The 22114-nt window shown below is 52.1% G+C and overlaps 1 protein-coding gene across 6 annotated transcripts in view; it reads left to right on the top strand.

Moving 5' to 3' along the window:
- Positions 1-22114, top strand: part of LOC126213402 (zinc finger protein 99-like) — a 141620-nt gene that overhangs the window by 42664 nt on the left and 76842 nt on the right. For 4 of the 6 annotated variants that reach the window (XM_049941116.1, XM_049941120.1, XM_049941121.1 and 1 more), the window contains 2 exons: positions 16192-16284; positions 17208-17288. In XM_049941116.1, the coding sequence (XP_049797073.1) occupies positions 16192-16284; positions 17208-17288 (174 nt within the window). Of the gene's footprint in view, positions 1-16191; positions 16285-17207; positions 17289-22114 lie in introns of those variants that run through there. The other 2 variants (XM_049941118.1, XM_049941119.1) reach the window with 2 other exon arrangements.

The raw sequence follows: 22114 nt of genomic DNA on the forward strand, positions 1-22114 counted from the left end.
TGCGTTATGCAATTTAAAGTTGATATTTGCTAACTGATACTGTCTAAAATCGAGGTATATCACTCTCTGTATGCCTAATCAGGAATGACTGTTAGTTTCCGTCAGTCACGAAATCTTTGCTTAGTCTGCATGAGCTGGGTTTGAATCCATATGCAGAACAAGACGGTTCGTCGTGTCATTTAATGTTCATACATATTCTCAACTAGCTGCTCGTGAATAACTTAAATTTTTAATGTCATTTTGTGTTACATAGTTCAAATGGTTCATATGGCAAGCCGGCCGGAGTGGCCGTGCGGTTCTGGGCGCTACAGTCTGGAACCGCGCGACCGCTACGGTCGCAGGTTCGAGTCCTGTCTCGGACATGGTGTGTCTGAGGTCCTTAGGCTAGTTAGGTTTAAGTAGTTCTAAGTTCTAGCGGACTGATAACCTCAGAAGTTAAGTCCCATAGTGCTCAGAGCCATTAGAACCATTTCTGAAGTATAAGAGTATTTACGAACAGTACAAGCAGGATTGCAGCGAACTGATCACTTAGTGCAACATGGAGTACCTGTGTAATTAGTCATTCCAGCTGCATATCTGAGGGTAAGATTTGTTAAGCATTTCATTGCAGAATTAATGTAATATCCGCACGATAATCTCTGCAGTCATACTTTATTAGGAGCCCGCGATTGGAGTACCATGTTCGTTAAATGGGATTACTCAAGCTGAGGCCAAATAAAGACAAGCGACGACGCCACAACACTATCTTTACTTAAGTAGGTAGTCAGCGCTAAAGTATGTGCGCCACCATTAACGTTACTGTAAGCAGTTTGACAACGTAACACCACCACAACTACTGACAACCTGAACCATTATCATCACGCAGTTGTGACAAATGGTTCAAATGGCTCTGAGCACTATGGGACTCAACATCTGTGGTCATAAGTCCCCTAGAACTTAGAACTACTTAAACCTAACTAACCTAAGGACATCACACACATCCATGCCCGAGGCAGGATTCGAACCTGCGACCGTAGCAGTCGCGCGGTTCCTGACTGAGCGCCTAGAACGCAGTTGTGACTTTCAGTGATTACAGGTTACTGATGTTTGTCAAGAATAGCGGAAAGCGCCTCTGAAGTTCCATTTGCATTACGACTAGCACGTGGCCGGCCGCGGTGGTCTAGCGGTTCTAGGCGCTCAGTCCGGAACCGCGCGACTGCTACGGTCGCAGGTTCGAATCCTGACTCGGGCATGGATGTGTGTGATGTCCTTAGGTTACTTAGGTTTAAGTAGTTCTAAGTTCTAGGGGATTGATGACCACAGATGTTAAGTCCAATAGTGCTCAGAACCATTTGAACCATTTGACTAGGACGGAGAGAATGCTAAATAACAGTAATAGGTCACCCAGCGAAGAGTAGAGTCCACGTATTGTCTGAAGTTCTTGCAGTTTGATATAATGCAGTTCCCGATAGTTTCACACTAACGGGTTCTTTTGGCTATCGAAATACTCATATGGGAATCATAAAAGTGGAATTGCTAGATCACCCAACTACCTTAATAACACCTCATTCTGCATTGAATACGACTCGGAAAGCGACGTTAATTTGACGTTTTCATCCATCTCCTGACGTCTCACTGAATGAAGTCTGAAGTGCACGCACAGTTGTGTTGCCTGCCGCAAAGATTCTGTGAAGTGTTGTGGCAGCTGGCAGTCATTGCTGAATACACACATGTGCAAATAACCTCACTGCTCCAGCGGAACTCGTCTTTGTTGCATTTTTTCCATACGGTAATTAGCACAATAACATAAGGCTTGTTCTGCTGAAGAACTTGATGCCCACAAGTCCTTAAATAATAATCTCCTAGCGGGAGGAATAAATACATGAAAGGAAACAGACTGTTGGACGAAAGAATGGACAGCTCCCTGCTTTTGGCGTTTCCGATAGCGCCTACGATAAGAATCTGGTGTCATATTATGCTTCAGAACTCTAAACTGTTTATTTTTTTACTTCATACTAAAACAAAAGTTGTGATATGAGACGAGGAAATGACTTATATGCTTCTCAGGAACTTTAGTTTTTCGTGTTTATTTTCTCACTTCATATTAAAACAAGGGCGTTAATATGAGAAGAGGAAATGAAATATACGCTTCCAAGACATAATATTTCCTTGTGTGCTATTACTGAAAACATGAAAGCCCTGCAGTTAATTTTTGTATGTTGGATAAGTTTTGATATCACCTCACATTCCTTTGTGACAAGGTTCCTATTGTCTTGGGATTCAAATAGAGTGGACGTTTCATCACTGGTTAATATTCTGATGACTAATGACATGATACCCGTTGCAATTGCTCCATGGCACCTGTGAGTAGAGTCTCACGTTGGTTACTATAAGAACACGCAGGCAGTGATATCCGCTCACTGGAGTCAGAGCCAAGGTGATTTCTTTCTGTTTAGGGCGAAGCGTCTGCTGCAGTGTCCACGCTCAGCCAACATAAACAAATCGCGGCGGCATTGGGCACTGCTAATCGCTGCACTTGTCGCGAGCCTCGACAACAAGAGCGCACTGTCTCTGCTAACGATACTATGGAGTTAATAGATCTTACTTAACGGAATACGCAGGACGTGGGATGGGTAAAAATTCAGTTTGTAGCTTCCCATCGCATTAAAATACTTTACAGTCATATTTGATGCAATATTTATTGTTGGTTGTCTCTCTAATGTTAATAGTATTGATTCACATCGTACGTTAACACGAAAACACACACACACACACACACACACACACACACACACACACACACACACACACACAAACAGTCATTGATTCCTGTGAGCCCGCATCTCGTGGTCGTGCGGTAGCGTTCTCGCTTCCCACGCCCGGGTTCCCGGGTTCGATTCCCGGCGGGGTCAGGGATTTTCTCTGCCTCGTGATGGCTGGGTGTTGTGTGCTGTCCTTAGGTTAGTTAGGTTTAAGTAGTTCTAAGTTCTAGGGGACTTATGACCACAGCAGTTGAGTCCCATAGTGCTCAGAGCCATTTGAACCATTTGATTCCTGTGAGGGTGACAACTACTGTGTGTTGAACAACACATGCACCAGTCAGTTCCTCAGTTGGCGTCGAGTGGATGAGATTTTTCAATTACCTTGCACTGCAAGAATTGTAAGGAGGGGACTGAAAGTAAATGGACTTGATGTATGCTAAAGGGCTGCGACAAAGCAAAGCTTGACCGATTATCAGATAACTGTCCACATGGGCTTTGTGGACGAGTATACTTTTAGTAACCAACCCACCCACGATCATTACGTAAGATTTCTCGAGGGCGTAGGGAAATTGATTTCATTAAGTCGTCGACAGTGTAGCGTGATGGTTTACTTCCCACCATACGTTTTCTATATTCGTCCAAAGGTCGCTTGCATTTGTAGGGACACATGGCAATGACCTTGTTACCTCTGCCCACATATTCTCTATCTGGTTGATGTTCGGTGATCGTGGAACAAACGGCTACAGCTTCATCCTCTCTTGGCCCTGAAATCAATCTCGCACTGCTCTACTATGATGGATGGGTCTCTGCTCCTGTAAATACATTGTTATGTCGTTAGTTCATATATTTATATTTAAATAACGTATTTGTAATAAGCACAGTGTTTAAGAATTCATTCCCTGTCATAGATAAGTGACCTGGATTCAACAGTCCGATTAAGCATGTGGTTCACCCAGTCTATCATATGATGAGCGTCGTAGTCGGATAGCCACATTAAGACTGACTGGCTGAATCCGATTAGGACGATCTTGTATCGAAATGAAATTACAGAAATCGGATAATTTGAACGTCTGTATTGCAACAATGCTGCGCACATAAATTCCTATGATGGGGTAACAGCTAGCAACTGTCTAAGAAAAAGTGAGAAATATGTCTACTAGCAGCAATGTAACGTAATTATAAACCATGTTTATGTGATGGAAATACTGAATCGAACAACACACATCTATTTCAGTGGAGGGAAGATACACCATATCGGATTTGCTGATGACATAATGACAATAATAATAAAAATCCCGTGTGGCCGATAGGGGAAACCCTCCCCCATATGGATGGTACCGTGGAAATCAAATACTTGTGGTGAACCAAATACTAACACAATCCTGAACGGCTACTCAATCCGTTGAACCCAAAATCCAGACACATCTGAGTGAAAATCACCGCTACTCTGGTCACCGTCTGTTAGCTCAATGAGCTTGGCTGAAAATATTTGCTTCCAAAGGCTTCAACACCCTCTGGTCCTGTCCGGTCCTGGTATCACCCAGGCCAAACCAATGAAACACAAGAAAACATGAACTATGCAAGCAAAGGTAACTTTATCCCAGGTGGTACACAACCTGGCCACCGATAGGCGGCAGTTGGATTTTCGCACTCTGGGGAGTCCAGGTTAGCACGGCAGAGAATATAGAAGATCTCTGGTAAATTTCCCTACAAGCAGAAAACATTCATTTGAAAACTAAACATCGATACATTGATCCAAACAAGAAACCTAAATAATCTCACAAAAGAAATCGTCCGCCAAAAAATTCTCATCCTTGCTCTTCAAGAACCACGATTAATTGACAATTAAAACTTGCATTACGCAAACCATGGCATCTTCAAAATACAACAAAAGGTAGCGAAACTCGCACCAATCCTCGGCATTGCATTTCTCGAACACAGATCTATCAACAACTCTGTCGAAGAAATCACACTCATCAACAATCGAGTTATGACTATGCTCATTCAGAGCCCCTATAAAAAATATACACTCATAAATGCACATGCCCCCACCAACATCGAAAATAAGGAAAACACCGAAAATGTCGAAAAATTGTGGAACACACTCGAAAATACTATGAGCAAAATTTACCAAGATGACGTGAAAATACTAATGGGAGGCTTCAACTCTCTATTTGGGACAGAAAAAACCTGTAGAAAAATCATTGGTACAAATTCAACACACCGAAACGCTTAGACCAACAGCACACGTCTGACTGACATTTGCCAACAATTCAACCACAAAAGAATGTCTTCCCACTTAGGAAGTAGCCTGTTCCCAAGAAACATGTTTGGCTACCAGGTGCAAGCTGCTTTCGTTCGCCTTTCGAGACTCGCTGAAAGCCAGATTTTTAATTCTTTTGTAGCAGGGCTACAAGCAGGCAGATACAAACGCAATAAGGGAATCGTAAGACAACGCGCCTTGCTACTTTCAGTAACCCTTAGTGTCAGAGCGAAAACCTTACGGTACTGCCAAATTCATAATGACGACATATTTTTTGTTGTTGTGAATACATAATTATATCTATGAAATGCCACTTTTCATAATAATAGCGGATGATACAGGAAATGAAGTAAATACGGATCTTTTCGAAGTCAAAAGTCGGTAATGTCCTACTAATTCGTGTTAAAATACGCTCAATCGTCTCACAGATACTTAATGCTTTATTAAGATAGTCTGCCGTCGTGATGTTTCTGTAGTAAGCTGAATTTATTTTGTATTAGTACAGTGAATATTTTAATTGGATTTTCCGATAGTTTACTAAACGCAACAGTAATCATCAATCAGAAATTAATCAGCAAAAGAATTTTCTTTCACGATATCTAAAACGATCTGACAATGCTAAAGTTGTTTACAAATTCTACGCCAGTAGAAACCTACTGGTTTCAACGATATAATTATACCAGAGTAGTTTTAAGAGTATTTTCGTCTAGAAATGAATTGCGTCGACGGTTGATCGATCAAGAGCGGGAAAGGTAAAGCTTAACGAATATATGACGAGAGGGACAAGTGCTTGAGAGAGGACTTCTCTATCAATACAAGTTCCTGAGAGACGACTTTAATTTCAATCTCCTGGATAGTTTTGTTTCTCAAATCAAGAAGTGCGTTATCATGCAGTAGAACATGTGATGTAGTTGTGTTGCTCGATTTTCTTACGCTGAGACCGAAAGGTGTCTCAGTTGTTGGCAACAAATTCCAGCTGTGTTTTGGTAGAATTCGTAGCCCAAAACTCACTTTTGGAGCTATCAGATGTAAAATATTATGTTCACACTACTCTTTGCTCGAGTTTATGTCTTTTGGAGGGGCTCAGCCTTTCATTTCTTCTTAGGAAGTTAATGATAAAGGCATCATAACACGTCACCAGTTACAGTACTGCATACGAATGCTCAATGAGCGACCTGATGACGTTCAATAATAGTCACTCCGTTGATTTTTGTTGTTTCGAATTAGAGCATGTAGTACTCGTACACCAGACTTCTGAATTTTGCCTGTTGAATGCAAATGTCGCATGATGGTAAAATGGTAATCTATCACATACATCAGTAGTCGAGACTTGCTTAATGTGGAAAATCATTGATGCCAGAACGATCTTTGTTGAAACAAGAATATCTTTTTCTGGCGTATTTTTCCCAAAAGCACTCGCTCCACACACAATTCAAATCTTTCTAGCTGCCTCCTCTGCATTCACCCCTCTGTTATACCAAAAGTAAACGTTGTGTTGCAGATGTTACACCTATTTCCACTTACGATTCAATTTTACAATGCTTAACTGTAGTTCATGATTCTCAAGTATGCAAAATCCAATGCTTAACTGCAAGATGATAACTAGAACTTCAAATTCGAAAATGACAGTTGATACATACACTGACAGCGTCGCGCCGCGTTCACCTGAGCGGTGCCGGATTTCAGGCGACGGGTGGCGCCTGGCCGGTGGCCGGTAGCCGCTGCAGCGCGAGGAAACGCTCGAGCGTAAGCTGTTATGATCGCGACGCAGCCACGAGCTGTCCTGCGGAATTGTTTCTGGAATACTTGTTATTGCTGGTGGGTAGAATGTTAAGCGAATTATCTTTGATGTTCAGTCAGACTCATAACTTTAGACCGACTGTGGAAAAAAAAAAAAAAAAAAAAAAAAACAGTTGGACGCGAACAGGCGACTGTAAGCTTAGAACGCACGACGCTTGCCACTAGACCACGGGCTCACATAGTCCGACAACGTCTCGGAAGTAGATAATACTTCCTCCTAACACTTCCGCATCTTACAGTGTTGCCAGATTGTGCATATGGCCGGACTTAGAGTTGTCAGGGGCGGTCAGTTTTATTGGCCACCTTAAGTGAATGACTCGGACTTAGTCTCGGTGGCGGCCGGCCGGCGGTCAGTTTTATTGTCTAAGACTGTACATACCATGGCTTGCTAAATAGTTCAGGGGTTTCTGCTCAATGTTTCAGCCAGCTTTGGTCCAAACGTATTTTGAACATAACAGCTTTCTTGGAGGGCATTACATTCTGGAACTACAAATACATCAAGAATTTACTGTTAACATGTTGATGGTAGTATAGTCTTTACTTTGTATGCAGTCTGACTAGCGTGCATTCATCAGAGGACCTCAAACAACTGCCTAGCCCAAAAAACGCTTGCTTTGTGTAGTGCACCACTGACCCATCAAGTATTTCTACAAATCTTCACCTCATAATGCATTTCCAGCAGTCTGCAGTTTGGGCAGTCAGAGAATCGATGAAGCCTTTGGTTGAGACCCTCCACTCACGCCAAACCAAAGGACTTGAATCAATTCTGGGAATGCTGATACAAACTGTGTGCGCTGCATGCACTCAGGTGTAACACAAGTGCTCTTCGCCATTTGTGCTATCTCTCAATATAAACTGAAGGTGGCCTCAGAACCCAAATGATGGGTATCATTGGCACCAACATCAGCCACAACTTGTAGACAGCCACACCCTGTGTGTTTCGTAGCCACAGGCAGGACATTTTCCACATCTCAGATGAGGCTCCATGGCAGACATATTCAGTACACATAGGATTCATTTCCAGTCTGGATGCCATTTCCCTAAGGAGCTCCATAATGCGTTTGACGTTGGAGGTCCTGATAAACTAGAAAACTTCTCTCCACTTGGGCCTGTCTGGACCCTGATGAATGAACACCTGCCAGTCCACTCACAGGGTCAATGGGTGAGGCAGCCTCCACATCACTCTCTGCCTCAAACAGCGCTGTTACGACCCATCCCTAACCATTTGGTGAGGACAACTCAGCCACATTGGGTACACCACAAGGTGTCTTGGCAACAGAGCCAGTGGGCAAAATAGGTGACACCTTAGGCATCCTATGTGATGAGCCAGATTCTCGGCCCCCACTACTACAATAGGCAGCAGCCTGAATGCTGCTGAATATGGCAAAACGCATCTTCAGCTGTTGGTGAACTGAGGCCAGCTCCTCCATCTGCACACAGTGTGCACACATTATATCCATTCCAGTACTACTATTCAAGAATTAACAGTAAAACACACAGAGAAAGCTATATATGTAGCTTGCTATTGTTCTGATGTTTCACCAGTGGAGGCTAATGCATTATTGCACTGTGTAGCTTTTCATTCAAAAGAATTAAGATCTGTGCAACAGACCATGAATACACTTTAAAGTTACTAAAATATGGGATTGCACCTCTTCACTACAAAAGCATGGAAGGAATGTAATCATAAAAAGAGAGAGAGAGAGAGAGATACATATGAAGGGCTTATTTCAATAGTGGTACAAGTCCATTACCTCCACTTATCTGCCTATAATGCTTCTGAAATTAATGATCCAAACAAAGAGAAAGAAAGGTTCGTGTCTAGCAAGAACCCATATGCTTGAATATATTAGTGGTATCTCAACTGCAGATTTTGCAGCACTCATTTAACTTTAGGACTCTGTATCTCAAGATGAACAAAAATGGACTTTTACCACTATTGAAATAAGCCCTTCATATGTAACTTGGTTCTGAAACAACCCTGATTAAATCAGGGTATTGTTAGCAGTCAAATAATGTACGGGCTTCACCTTTGTTTCAAGTAACGGTAACCTAATGCATACATGCTAATTGATTTTGAGTGCTATGGGTGTTATTTCAGGCAGAATTTGGCTGCTCAATAATGCTATATTCAAGGAGCAGGGATTGTTGACTAAAGGAGGTCATGAAAGTTAGCCCGAGGTAAAGTTACATATTTTTGGTTAAACATAAATGGAAGGAATCACTATCGCTGCAAAATGAATTTTTATTCATATCTAATCTCAGAATGTCAAATATGCATGTGTTGTCTGTTCTTTTGGACATGTCCAAGGGGACAGACAGCATTTTGATCCTGCAGCCACACTGACTCAGGGACAAAGGAGGTAGAGACATTAGTTGTCTGTGGGCATTAATTTACATCAATGGGGATGGTTGAAAATTTGTGCTGGACCAGGAATTGAACCCAAGTCTCATGTGGACTGGGCACTTGCAGTGATGACTATGCCATCTGGACACAGTGGTCATCACATCTGCATGGTCTACTCTAGCATGCTTCCTGTCATACCCAAATTCTGAACTTACTCACCACTGATGCAGTGCTCATGATCCTCCTTACACATGGTGTCTCACTGGTTCCTGTAAGAGGTAGTGTGGTGTGCATCTACACTGAAAGGATCATTGGCTGACATCACCTTAATTATATATGTGGTGTCCATTCTTTCGGATATGTCGATGTATCGTCACATCCTGTTCAAACAATCTGAACATGTTTTCCTTACTGCAATCATTTGTTCAGCGTTGTGGACATGAATGTGTAATATCAGCATTCCCTGTTTGTGATCATTTCTTGGTAAAAACAATTGTCACAATATGGTATAATTGTGCTTGCTGGGATCAACCCACAACAATGGGGACAAACATTCAGCCAGTGTGGTATTCCTCCTCTCACTGTGCCATTATGGTCAACACTCACTCATTGTGCAGCTTCATCAATGCATCTGAAAGGGGCAACAGTGCATACTGGGAGCATTAAGTGATTGACTACCGATACATTGTATTTTCTACTGGTTTGAATAAAATATGCTTACCTTTCAGTAGGTAATTATGCATCCCCTACTGTGCTATGCTGGTGTCACATACTGCAGTTTGAGCCCCTGAGACAAGCAGTTGCTGGCCATTCAAAACAAACAAAAGACAACTCTGTAATAGACTGCACGAATCTATGCATTACAGTTTTGTAAATGTGAGATTACATCTCTGAAACTTACTCATTGTTGCTACATAGGGACCCTACCATTTTCCAGAGAATATGTAGTGAAGGTCACAAAACTAATGAAAGGTCTGATCTGAGTCTTAAACTCTGCTCAAAATTAGGTGATAGTAGTTCATCCACAGCTTGACTCTACAAAGATGTTCTCTTGCCTCACTTACAAATGTTCATTGCCTCTTCAGCCAACAGCCAAAAAGTGTGCCTAGGATGTCCTCTGAGCCCAACCAACAGATTTTGTTGTTGCACACGAGCCTCAGTTCACAGCTGGCCAATAGAACTTACACCATATCTCATATGAGACAGTGGCAGATACAGAAAAACCTCAAGGAGGGCTCACTAAAGATACCTTGAGCTACCTTTACTTTTACTGTAATAAAAGCTAATCAAGTCATATGGAAAGTGTAAGAAAGTTTTATTTAAACTGATTATACACATATACATGATATAAAAAAGTTATAGTTGTGGTTCTGTACTTTAAATGATGAATTCTATGCACCTACTCTTCCTGACAAATTGGTTAATTACATTGTCAGCATGACGCAATTTCAGGGTGAGTGTCCAAGAGAGCTAAGCCATTAAGTCGATCCTCCTTCACTGTTGACCTCAGCCATGTCTTTGTACACTGCAGTGTTGAAAAACTTCTTTCTACTGCAGCAATAGATGCAGGTAGACAAATATTTTGTACAGCGTGTGCAAAGTAGGATAGTCAGATATAGGATAGAGAGACAATGCTTGCATAACAAAAAAACAATCATTAAGAGCATTTATGCTCGTTGCTTGTATTGAAGAGACTGTCCCATTAGTCTCTTTTTAACCACAAAGTGTGAGTCGCATTCAAAATACAGTAGTTCGGGTAAGCAATGATTTAGTTTGTGCACAAGATCATTAGCATCATGTTTCAGTAATTGTGATGGAAAAAGGATGTTGAATTTAAAATGATAAATATCATCTTCAGCAAAACGCTCTCTCATACCAGTCGTAACATGGTCCAGTGTTGGAATAAAAAGTTACTTTCTAATATGTCATAGCATCATTATTATGATCGCATTATGATGAACGTCGAATCTAATTTTGCTTTTGCCATTGCCCAACGCCCAAGATATGGTCTTGTAAGATTTTGCTGACTGGATATGTTATGTGCATGTCACCTAGTGTAAATAGATTAATAAGAAACTACCCTTTTCTCCCCCTTCTCTACCCCCACCCTCCCTGCCCCCCGCCCTGACCCCTGCCCCCTGCCCTGACCCCTGCCCCCTGCCCTGACCCCTGCCCCCTGCCCTGACCCCTGCCCCCCGCCCTGTCTCCCTGCCCCCCCTGCCCTGTCTCCCTGCCCCCCCGCCCTTTCTACCTGCCCCCCTGCCCTGTCTCCCTGCCCCCCCTGCCCTGTCTCCCTGCCCCCCCCGCCCTGTCTCCCTGCCCCCCCGCCCTGTCTCCCTGCCCCCGCCCTGTCTCCCTGCCCCCGCCCTGTCTCCCTGCCCCCCGCCCTGTCTGCCTGCCCCCCGCCCTGTCTCCCTGCCCCCCGCCCTGTCTCCCTGCCCCCCGCCCTGTCTCCCTGCCCCCCGCCCTGTCTCCCTGCCCCCCGCCCTGTCTCCCTGCCCCCCCGCCCTGTCTCCCTGCCCCCCGCCCTGTCTCCCTGCCCCCCGCCCTGTCTCCCTGCCCCCCCCGCCCTGTCTCCCTGCCCCCCCGCCCTGTCTCCCTGCCCCCCGCCCTGTCTCCCTGCCCCCCGCCCTGTCTCCCTGCCCCCCCGCCCTGTCTCCCTGCCCCCCGCCCTGTCTCCCTGCCCCCCCACCCTGTCTCCCTGCCCCCCCGCCCTGTCTCCCTGCCCCCCCGCCCTGTCTCCCTGCCCCCCCGCCCTGTCTCCCTGCCCCCCCGCCCTGTCTCCCTGCCCCCCGCCCTGTCTCCCTGCCCCCCGCCCTGTCTCCCTGCCCCCCCGCCCTGTCTCACTGCCCCCCGCCCTGTCTCCCTGCCCCCCCCCGCTCTGTCTCCCTGCCCCCCCGCCCTGTCTACCTGCCCCCCCGCCCTGCCCCCCTGCCCCCCCGCCCTGTCTCCCTGCCCCTCCGCCCTGTCTCCCTGCCCCCCCGCCCTGTCTCCCTGCCCCCCCGCCCTGTCTCCCTGCCCCCCCGCCCTGTCTCCCTGCCCCCCCGCCCCGTCTCCGTGCCCCCCCGCCCCGTCTCCGTGCCCCCCGCCCCGTCTCCGTGCCCCCCGCCCCGTCTCCGTGCCCCCCCGCCCCGTCTCCGTGCCCCCCCGCCCCGTCTCCGTGCCCCCCCGCCCCGTCTCCGTGCCCCCCCGCCCCGTCTCCGTGCCCCCCCGCCCCGTCTCCGTGCCCCGCCGCCCCGTCTCCGTGCCCCCCCCGCCCCGTCTCCGTGCCCCCCCGCCCCGTCTCCGTGCCCCCCCGCCCCGTCTCCGTGCCCCCCCGCCCCGTCTCCGTGCCCCCCCCCGCCCCGTCTCCGTGCCCCACCTCCGCCCCGTCTCCGTGCCCCACCTCCGCCCCGTCTCCGTGCCCCACCTCCGCCCCGTCTCCGTGCCCCACCTCCGCCCCGTCTCCGTGCCCCACCTCCGCCCCGTCTCCGTGCCCCACCTCCGCCCCGTCTCCGTGCCCCACCTCCGCCCCGTCTCCGTGCCCCCCCGGCCCCGTCTCCGTGCCCCCCGGCCCCGTCTCCGTGCCCCCCCGGCCCCGTCTCCGTGCCCCCCCGGCCCCGTCTCCTTGCCCCCCGGCCCCGTCTCCATGCCCCCCGGCCCCGTCTCCATGCCCCCCGGCCCCGTCTCCATGCCCCCCGCGCCCCGTCTCCATGCCCCCCGCGCCCCGTCTCCATGCCCCCCGCGCCCCGTCTCCATGCCCCCCGCGCCCCGTCTCCATGCCCCCCGCCCCGTCTCCATGCCCCCCCCCGCCCCGTCTCCATGCCCCCCCCGCCCCGTCTCCATGCCCCCCCCGCCCCGTCTCCATGCCCCCCCCGCCCCGTCTCCATGCCCCCCCCGCCCCGTCTCCATGCCCCCCCCGCCCCGTCTCCATGCGCCCCCCCCCCCGCCCCGTCTCCAAGCCCCCCTGTCTCCAAGCCCCCCCGTCTCCATGCCCCCCCCGCCCCGTCTCCATGCCCCCCCCGCCCCGTCTCCATGCCCCCCCCGCCCCGTCTCCATGCGACCCCCCGCCCCGTCTCCAAGCCCCCCTGTCTCCAAGCCCCCCCGTCTCCATGCCCCCACCGCCCCGTCTCCATGCCCCCCCCCGCCCCGTCTCCATGCCCCCCCCCGCCCCGTCTCCATGCCCCCCCCGCCCCGTCTCCCTGCCCCCCCCGCCCCGTCTCCCTGCCCCCCCGCCCCGTCTCCCTGCCGCCCCGCCCCGTCTCCCTGCCGCCCCGCCCCGTCTCCCTGCCGCCCCGCCCCGTCTCCCTGCCGCCCCGCCCCGTCTCCCTGCCCCCCGCCCCGTCTCCCTGCCCCCCCGCCCCGTCTCCCTGCCCCCCCGCCCCGTCTCCCTGCCCCCCCGCCCCGTCTCCCTGCCCCCCCGCCCCGTCTCCCTGCCCCCCCGCCCCGTCTCCCTGCCCCCCCGCCCCGTCTCCCTGCCCCCCCGCCCCGTCTCCCTGCCCCCCCGCCCCGTCTCCCTGCCCCCCCGCCCCGTCTCCCTGCCCCCCCGCCCCGTCTCCCTGCCCCCCCGCCCCGTCTCCCTGCCCCCCCGCCCCGTCTCCCTGCCCCCCCGCCCCGTCTCCCTGCCCCCCCGCCCCGTCTGCCTGCCCCCCGCCCCGTCTCCGTGCCCCCCGCCCCGTCTCCGTGCCCCCCGCCCCGTCTCCGTGCCCCCCCGTCTCCGTGCCCCCCCGCCCCGTCTCCGTGCCCCCCCGCCCCGTCTCCGTGCCCCCCCGCCCCGTCTCCGTGCCCCCCCGCCCCGTCTCCGTGCCCCCCCGCCCCGTTGCGTGCCCCCCCCGCCCCGTCTCCGTGCCCCCCCCGCCCCGTCTCCGTGCCCCCCCCGCCCCGTCTCCGTGCCCCACCCGCCCCGTCTCCGTGCCCCCCCGCCCCGTCTCCGTGCCCCCCCGCCCCGTCTCCGTGCCCCCCCGCCCCGTCTCCGTGCCCCCCCGCCCCGTCTCCGTGCCCCCCCCGCCCCGTCTCCGTGCCCCACCTCCGTGCCCCACCTCCGCCCCGTCTCCGTGCCCCACCTCCGCCCCGTCTCCGTGCCCCACCTCCGCCCCGTCTCCGTGCCCCCCCGGCCCCGTCTCCGTGCCCCCCCGGCCCCGTCTCCGTGCCCCCCGGCCCCGTCTCCGTGCCCCCCCGGCCCCGTCTCCGTGCCCCCCCGGCCCCGTCTCCGTGCCCCCCGGCCCCGTCTCCATGCCCCCCGGCCCCGTCTCCATGCCCCCCGGCCCCGTCTCCATGCCCCCCGGCCCCGTCTCCATGCCCCCCGGCCCCGTCTCCATGCCCCCCGGCCCCGTCTCCATGCCCCCCGCGCCCCGTCTCCATGCCCCCCGCGCCCCGTCTCCATGCCCCCCGCGCCCCGTCTCCATGCCCCCCGCGCCCCGTCTCCATGCCCCCCGCGCCCCGTCTCCATGCCCCCCGCGCCCCGTCTCCATGCCCCCCGCGCCCCGTCTCCATGCCCCCCCGCCCCGTCTCCATGCCCCCCCCCGCCCCGTCTCCATGCCCCCCCCGCCCCGTCTCCATGCCCCCCCCGCTCCGTCTCCATGCCCCCCCGCCCCGTCTCCATGCCCCCCCCCGCCCCGTCTCCATGCGCCCCCCCCGCCCCGTCTCCAAGCCCCCCCTGTCTCCAAGCCCCCCCGTCTCCATGCCCCCCCCGCCCCGTCTCCATGCCCCCCCCCGCCCCGTCTCCATGCCCCCCCCCCCCGCCCCGTCTCACTGCCCCCCCCCCCGCCCCGTCTCCCTGCCCCGCCCCCCGCTCCGTCTCCCTGCCCCGCCCCCCGCCCCGTCTCCCTGCCGCCCCGCCCCGTCTCCCTGCCGCCCCGCCCCGTCTCCCTGCCGCCCCGCCCCGTCTCCCTGCCCCCCGCCCCGTCTCCCTGCCCCCCGCCCCGTCTCCCTGCCCCCCGCCCCGTCTCCCTGCCCCCCCGCCCCGTCTCCCTGCCCCCCCGCCCCGTCTCCCTGCCCCCCCGCCCCGTCTCCCTGCCCCCCCGCCCCGTCTCCCTGCCCCCCCGCCCCGTCTCCCTGCCCCCCCCGCCCCGTCTCCCTGCCCCCCCGCCCCGTCTCCCTGCCCCCCCGCCCCGTCTCCCTGCCCCCCGCCCCTTCTCCCTGCCCCCCGCCCCGTCTCCCTGCCCCCCCGCCCCCTCTCCCTGCCCCCCCGCCCCCTCTCCCTGCCCCCCCGCCCCGTCTCCCTGCCCCCCCCGCCCCGTCACCCTGCCCCCCCGCCCGGTCACCCTGCCCCCCCGCCCCGTCTCCCTGCCCCCCCCCTCGCCCCGTCTCCCTGCCCCCCCCGTCTCCCTGCCCCCCCGCCCCGTCTCCATGCCCCCCCCGCCCCGTCTCCATGCCCCCTCCCTGTCTAGGGGCCCTCGCGCCCTGTCTCGCTGCCCCCGCACCCCCCCGCCCTGTCTCGCTCCCCCCTCCCTGCCCCCCCGCCCCGCCTCCCACCCCCATGACCCGCCTCCCCGCCCCCGCCACCACGCCCCGCCTCCCCGCCCCCGCCACCACGCCCCGTTTCCCCGCCCGCCGCCCACGCCACCACGCCCCGCCTCCCCGCACCCGCCACCACGCCCCGCCTCCCCGCACCCGCCACCACGCCCCGTCTCGCCCTCCCCTACACGCCCCGTCTCGCACTCCCCTACACGCCCCGTCTCCCCGTCCGGTCTACCACTACCCCCCCCTGCCCCCCGTCCCGTCTCACATAAGCCCCCCCCGTCCCACGCCCCGTTTCACATAAGCCCCCACCGTCCCACGCCCCGTCTCCCACTACCCCCCTCACGCCCTGTCTCCCACTACCCCCCCCACTACCCCCCCTCTCTACACCCCCTCACTACCCCCCCTCACTACCCCTCCCCCACCCCCACGCCCTGTCTCCCACCCCCTCCACACCCTGTTTCCCGCCCTCACGCCCTGTCTCCCATTCCGCCCTCCCCACCACCACCGCCCGGTCTCGTCCTCCTCTCTCCCCCTGTATGACAGTGCCATGTAGGAACAAGAGACAGATGCCCTGATACGTCACTTTATTTGTTTTTCAGTTTCTTGAAGACCCATTAAAGGCTGGCGACCCTAGTGTTTGCGTAAAGCAAGACCCCGAACTGAAACACCATGCTTCTGGATCTGAGCATAATGTAAGTTTTCACACAAGCACTGTATTGTGCAGGAAGTGAAGTAAGAAACTCTAGTTAGATGTGTTATTTGTAGGGTATTACCAATAGTATTTTAACAGCACTTGTAACAAGCATATCTTTATGAACCATTACTGTTGCATTAATTTTTTATTGTGATTCTATGTAATGAATGCCTTAAGTACATATTTGGTGTAAACGGAGCAAGGAAGACTTCCTCTTGGAACTAATTGTTAATCTTGTTACACCTCTGTGTCAGTGCTGTAACATATGTGGAACTATGACATGTGATGGGTGTATATTCTAGAGTTCCCAGTCACTATTCACTGTAGTATTTACATCATTACTGAAATCCTGCTGTGGAGTTCCTTATGATTTTCCTCCAGTACACATGACATAAATTTGCATTGTTCCCTAAAGAGCAGGCACTGAAAATACATGGTGATATGGCAAGAAGCTGTGTAAATAACATTAAATTTGGGTAATTTTGATGGTAATGTGTGGAATGCCACATTCATTTGATTAATGACCAAAAATTCCTCTTGTTTATGGGTTTACTGTTGGAAGATTATTTGCATCTTTATATTATCTGAGTTTAATTTTGAAATGTTGCCACACACGTATATCAAATTTGTATATGGGAGTACAACCATCCGATAGAGTAGGCCATAGTGCCTCTGAAATCAGAGTGGATTATGTGACAGGAATAGAAAGTGAAAGTATGCCATATAAGTACTGCACAATGGCTGATAGCAAAATCAGGGGCAATAGAACTGATTTGAATGCATTCTGACACACTCTCTTCCCAATTGATAAGAATCTCTTCAAAGTTGGATGATACTAATGAGAAAAGAATATTGAGAGTTGTCATATACACACAGAAGATAGCAAGCAGTTATAATTCACAGATTGTGTTCTTCTTTCAGTCTGTTGAAGATCCATTGGGAATATCTTTGTCCACTGATTTTATCAAGGAGGATCCTGAATTAAATATAACTGAGAATACTGTAAGTATTTACATCTCTGATGTATTGCATGTATTCAAGTATTTTGTTAAGTGTGTAGAGTAAAAGATGCATTGCAGTGGAATTGTCACAGATTGTCAGTTCTCTGGAATTTGTTGCTGTTCGTAATTTTAGAGTATTCTTGTACTCCTGCACTTGACTTTCATATCACCTCTTACATTCTGACTGTTTTAAATAGTAGTGGAAGGGGACTAGTGGCTGGTATAATCCTGTTCTCAGTAGCCCTTGTTGTTATCAACTACATTGTATAATGGTTGTCTGTGATGGTCGCGAAATTCACATTTAGATGAAGTGTAAGTTCTAATAGTGTAGATAATTTGAGAAATATTCCTACTTTCAACAACTTCTGATAATAGAATTCAAAATAACACTGGCTGTTCTTATCTTTTGTATGAATCATAGTTATTCTTGAGTTTGCCCTAAATTTTTTTTTTTGGGATTTGAAAAACAGAGATGAAATTTGTGGGTTCTAGATCAGCCCCGATGTGTTGGCCACAACCTGTACATATTGTGGCAGCTTCTGTGGTACCTGTTCTATTACTTATAAAATTTTCATTAATAGAAAAACTCTTATAGCTTTTAGTGAATGATTGTACATAGCTGAAGCCATGTATGGCCTCACCATGCGAGTCCTGGCAGATCTGAAGAAGAAAGATTATTTTTTTAAATATGCTTTATGACCTTGCTAAGGGAAGGAGAAGCTCACATTGATAAACACGTCACAAGAATGAAATTAGACAAATATTGGGGAACATTCAACACACATTTGCGAAGGTTAGGTACTGGCTCACTCTTGATCTGATTGTTCATAAACAAACTTCCTGAAGTTTTAAAGGATTTTTCAGGCACTGAAATGTTAGCTTCTTCAGACACTGGAATGTGTGGTGATTATACAAGCATACAGGTCTAGGATCCAAACTATCATGCTAGAGACAGCTCAGAGAGTATATAAAGGAGTGTAGCTGATTCACAGCTAACAGGCCAAGACTTAAATGTCACAGGGACTCATGTTATGCCATTTTAAACAAATGAAAGGGATGCCTTGGCATCACAAGTAGACAGGACAGTAAGTGAAACAGTAGTAGTGTTGTTCCACAAGAAGGGTTTTACAGAAATGAGAATGCTGCACATAGTAGTCAGGGATCTGCATATGAGGAGTTTGGTTAAAACAGTGATCTGTAGGGTGTCCTAGGGCATAGCTGTAGTTGTCAAAGTGGCTGGATTGTAGTTGGTGACCACTTACCATGAAAATACAAAAGGCCATACTGGCCTTCATATGCAGCCCAAGAGATCACAGGTCAAACAAGATGTCTCCATGGCACCAGGGCCAGAGGTTCAGGGATAGTGTCCACTGCATGGAGTGCTGCTCCCATAGCAAGTGTGAAGAACAGTGTGTTGCTGATTGTGTGGTCTGGAATACCATGTCATGTGGTTGGCACTGAAATCACTGATGTACCCCACTTGTTACTTTGAAAATTCCCCCTGCGGGTTCGGGGGTTAGAATAGGCCCGCGGTATTCCTGCCTGTCGTAAGAGGCGACTAAAAGGAGTCTCATCTGTTTCGGCCTTTAATATGATGGTCCCCTAAGGGGTTTGACCACTTCCTTTCCAAATTTTTCCGTTAGTGCGTACCATTTGGGGAAGGACACCTTACGTGATGCATCTTCAATTCATCTTGCCCTAAGATGTGGCACACCCGATATTGTGATGGAGTTGGATTTCAATTGAGCTTCCGGCCACATCCGCTGGAGTGTGTTCCGGATAGCATACATTCCCTCCATTGTGCACTTCCATCTTTGCCCTCGTGATGTGCATGGATATTTCGACACCCGACATCCAGCACGGTAGCCAGTCCGTTGTGGTGGGGTCGTCATGTACCCTCTTGGTGGTAGCCCCCTGACTACACAGGGATCGCACTGCTGATGCCAGAGCTGCTACCTCCCCACGTATGCCGAGGAGTAGATGCCTATCCCTCTGGGGCATCGGGACTCCCGGCAAAGGCCATCCTGCCAGGTGGTCTTTGCTGTGGCTGGGTGGTGCCCGTGGGGAGAGCCCCTGGTTGGAGTGGGTGGCATCAGGTCGGATGACCCACAATGAAGTGTGGTACATCATCTCTCGCTGGTGGGCCTCCACCAGCAGTCTCTAAGTGATCGAGGTCTAACCTCAACGGTAAGGAATACGAACCAAGATCATTTCCCTCCCTGGCCACTCCATGGGAGGAACGTGTGGCTAAAGAAGGCAGTGGAGAATAGTCAGCCCGGTACCTCGTGTGTACGCGAGTTGATGGGGAATCGTTTATGTCAACCAAGTCCCAGTTTTTTGTGGAGCATTTAGAGGACAAGTTCGGGGAGGTGGAGGGCTTGTCCAAAATGCGCTCAGGTTCAGTACTCATCAAAACAGCATCCTCTGCCCAGTCACGGAGGTTGCTCAATCGTGACAAGTTGGGGGATGTTTCTGTTAGCATCACGCCGCATAAGAGTCTCAACATGGTCCAGGGTATTATATTCCACAGGGATCTTCTTCTGCAGTCCGATGATGAACTACGTGCCAACCTAGAACGACGAGGTGTTCACTTCGTCCGGCGCATCCATTGGGGTCCGAGGGATAATCAGGTAGCCACCGGTGCCTTCATCTTGGCCTTCGAAGGTGATGTTTTACCCGAAAAGGTCAAGGTGATGGTTTACCGTTGTGATGTGTTAGCCATATATCCCTCCTCCGATGCGGTGTTTTAAATGCTGGAAGTTCGGGCACATGTCATCTCGCTGTACTTCCGGCATCACATGTCAAGATTGTGGATGTCCTTCGCATCCCAATACTCCATGTGCTCCGCCTCCCATCTGTGTTAACTGCGGAGAACACCATTCCCCCTGCTCACCGGACTGTAGGATCTTCCAGAAGGAAAGGAAGATAATGGAATATAAGACCCTGGACCGCCTGACCTACACCGAGGCAAGGCGGAAATATGAGTGGCTACATCCTGTGCCCTCCCCCTGTGGGTCCGGGGTAAGAATAGGCCCGAGGTATTCCTGCCTGTCGTAAGAGGCGACTAAAAGGAGTTTCAACCGTTTCGGCCTTCCATGTAATGGTCCCCCTTGGGGTTTGACCTCCATTTTTCTAAATGCTACAGAAGTACTAGCCTTTTGGGGAAGGACACCTTATGTGGTGTATCACTGGTCCTCCGTGCACTAAGACCTTGGCACTCAGCATTGTAACGGCGTTGTAACCATACCCACAATTCAACAAATTGGGCCTAAACGCCTGATGGGTTGTAAAAGTTACGCCCATAGTGCGTCCCCATCTGCACCTACGATCATGATGGACTTTCCATGGCACCCGAAATCCAGCACGGTAGCCAGCCCGTTGTGATGGTGTCGTCATGTACCCTATAGGTTGTAGCCCCCTGACAACACAGGGATCGTACTGCCAATACCTGAGCTGCACCCTCCCCACGTCGGCCAAGGAGTAGATGCCCGTCTCCTTGGGGCATCAGGACTCCCAGCAACGGTCATCCTGCCAGGTGGCCCTTGCTGAGGCTGGGTGGTGCCCGTGGGGAGAGCCCCTGGTCGGAGTGGGTGGTATCGGGGCGGCGCAGATGAAACGTCAACATGTATCAGGTCGCTCTGCGGCTGAGTCTTTCAAAAAGAAAAGTACTGTCTCTGGTTCTGGTTCTCTTGCCCTTTCTCCCTTGGCCACTCACTGGGAGGAAGGACAGGCCCGCCAGCTTGGGGCGAAGTACTTCCCCCGCTATTTGGTCTGTTTTCGGACCGATGGGGGGACGTTCGCCACCTCCAAGCCCATGTTCTTTCTTCAGCACATCGAGGACATCTTCGGGGAAATCAAGGCTCTCAGCAAAATGCGTTCGGGGTCCGTTCTTATAAAGACCACCTCCGCCACACAGTCGGCGGCGCTCCAGACGTGCGACCGACTAGGGGACATCCCAGTGTCCATTGTCCCGCATCTGGCACTGAATAGGACGCAGGGTGTTATTTTTCATCGGGACCTCCTGCTGCAATCTGATGAGGAGCTCAGGGCCAACCTGGACTGCCGAGGCGTGCATTTCGTCCGGTGGGTCCAGCGCGGCCCCAAAGACCGTCGCATCGACACCGGGGCCTTTATCCTTGCCTTCGACGGGGACGTTCTCCCGGAGAAGGTAAAGGTGATGTGCTACCGGTGCGACGTGTGACCTTACGTCCCGCCTCCTATGCACTGTTTTCGGTGTTTGCGCTTTGGGCACATGTCGTCACGGTGTGAGGCTGAGCCCCTTTGTGGCGATTGTGGACATCCTCTTCATGAGGAACATACATGCACCCCACCGCCTCGGTGCGTTAATTGTCCTGGCATCCACTCGCCTAGATCCTTAGACTGCCCCGCGTATCAGAAGGAGAAGAAGATTCATGAACTCAAAACTTTGGATCGTCTCTCTTATTCTGAGGCCAGGAAGAAGTATGACCGCCTCCATCCCATGACGTTGACCACTTCGTTTGCCTCAGTCGTGTCCACTCCTTCCACAGTATCCTCACCCCTATCCTGTCCCCCCTCCACCTCCTCCCCCAATCCAGGGTCTATGCCTCCGCCTCCCAAATCCCTCCCTTCCAAATCCTCCTCCCCCGCGGCCCCCGCCCCCTCTGCCCCAGGGGCCACCCTACCTCCTCCTCCCCCCCTACACCTGAGAAGCGATCCTCTTCTCAGGCGTCCATCGGCGAAACGTTCCGGACCCCGGCTTCCGAGGTCCGGCGTTCCAAAACGGACCCCGCGCGTGAGGACCTCCTTCGGGTCCAGCCCACCATCCCTGTGCCTCCTCGGACTTCC

This window comes from Schistocerca nitens, chromosome 11, assembly GCF_023898315.1.
Source record: "Schistocerca nitens isolate TAMUIC-IGC-003100 chromosome 11, iqSchNite1.1, whole genome shotgun sequence".
In the NCBI taxonomy this organism is placed as follows: domain Eukaryota; kingdom Metazoa; phylum Arthropoda; class Insecta; order Orthoptera; family Acrididae; genus Schistocerca; species Schistocerca nitens.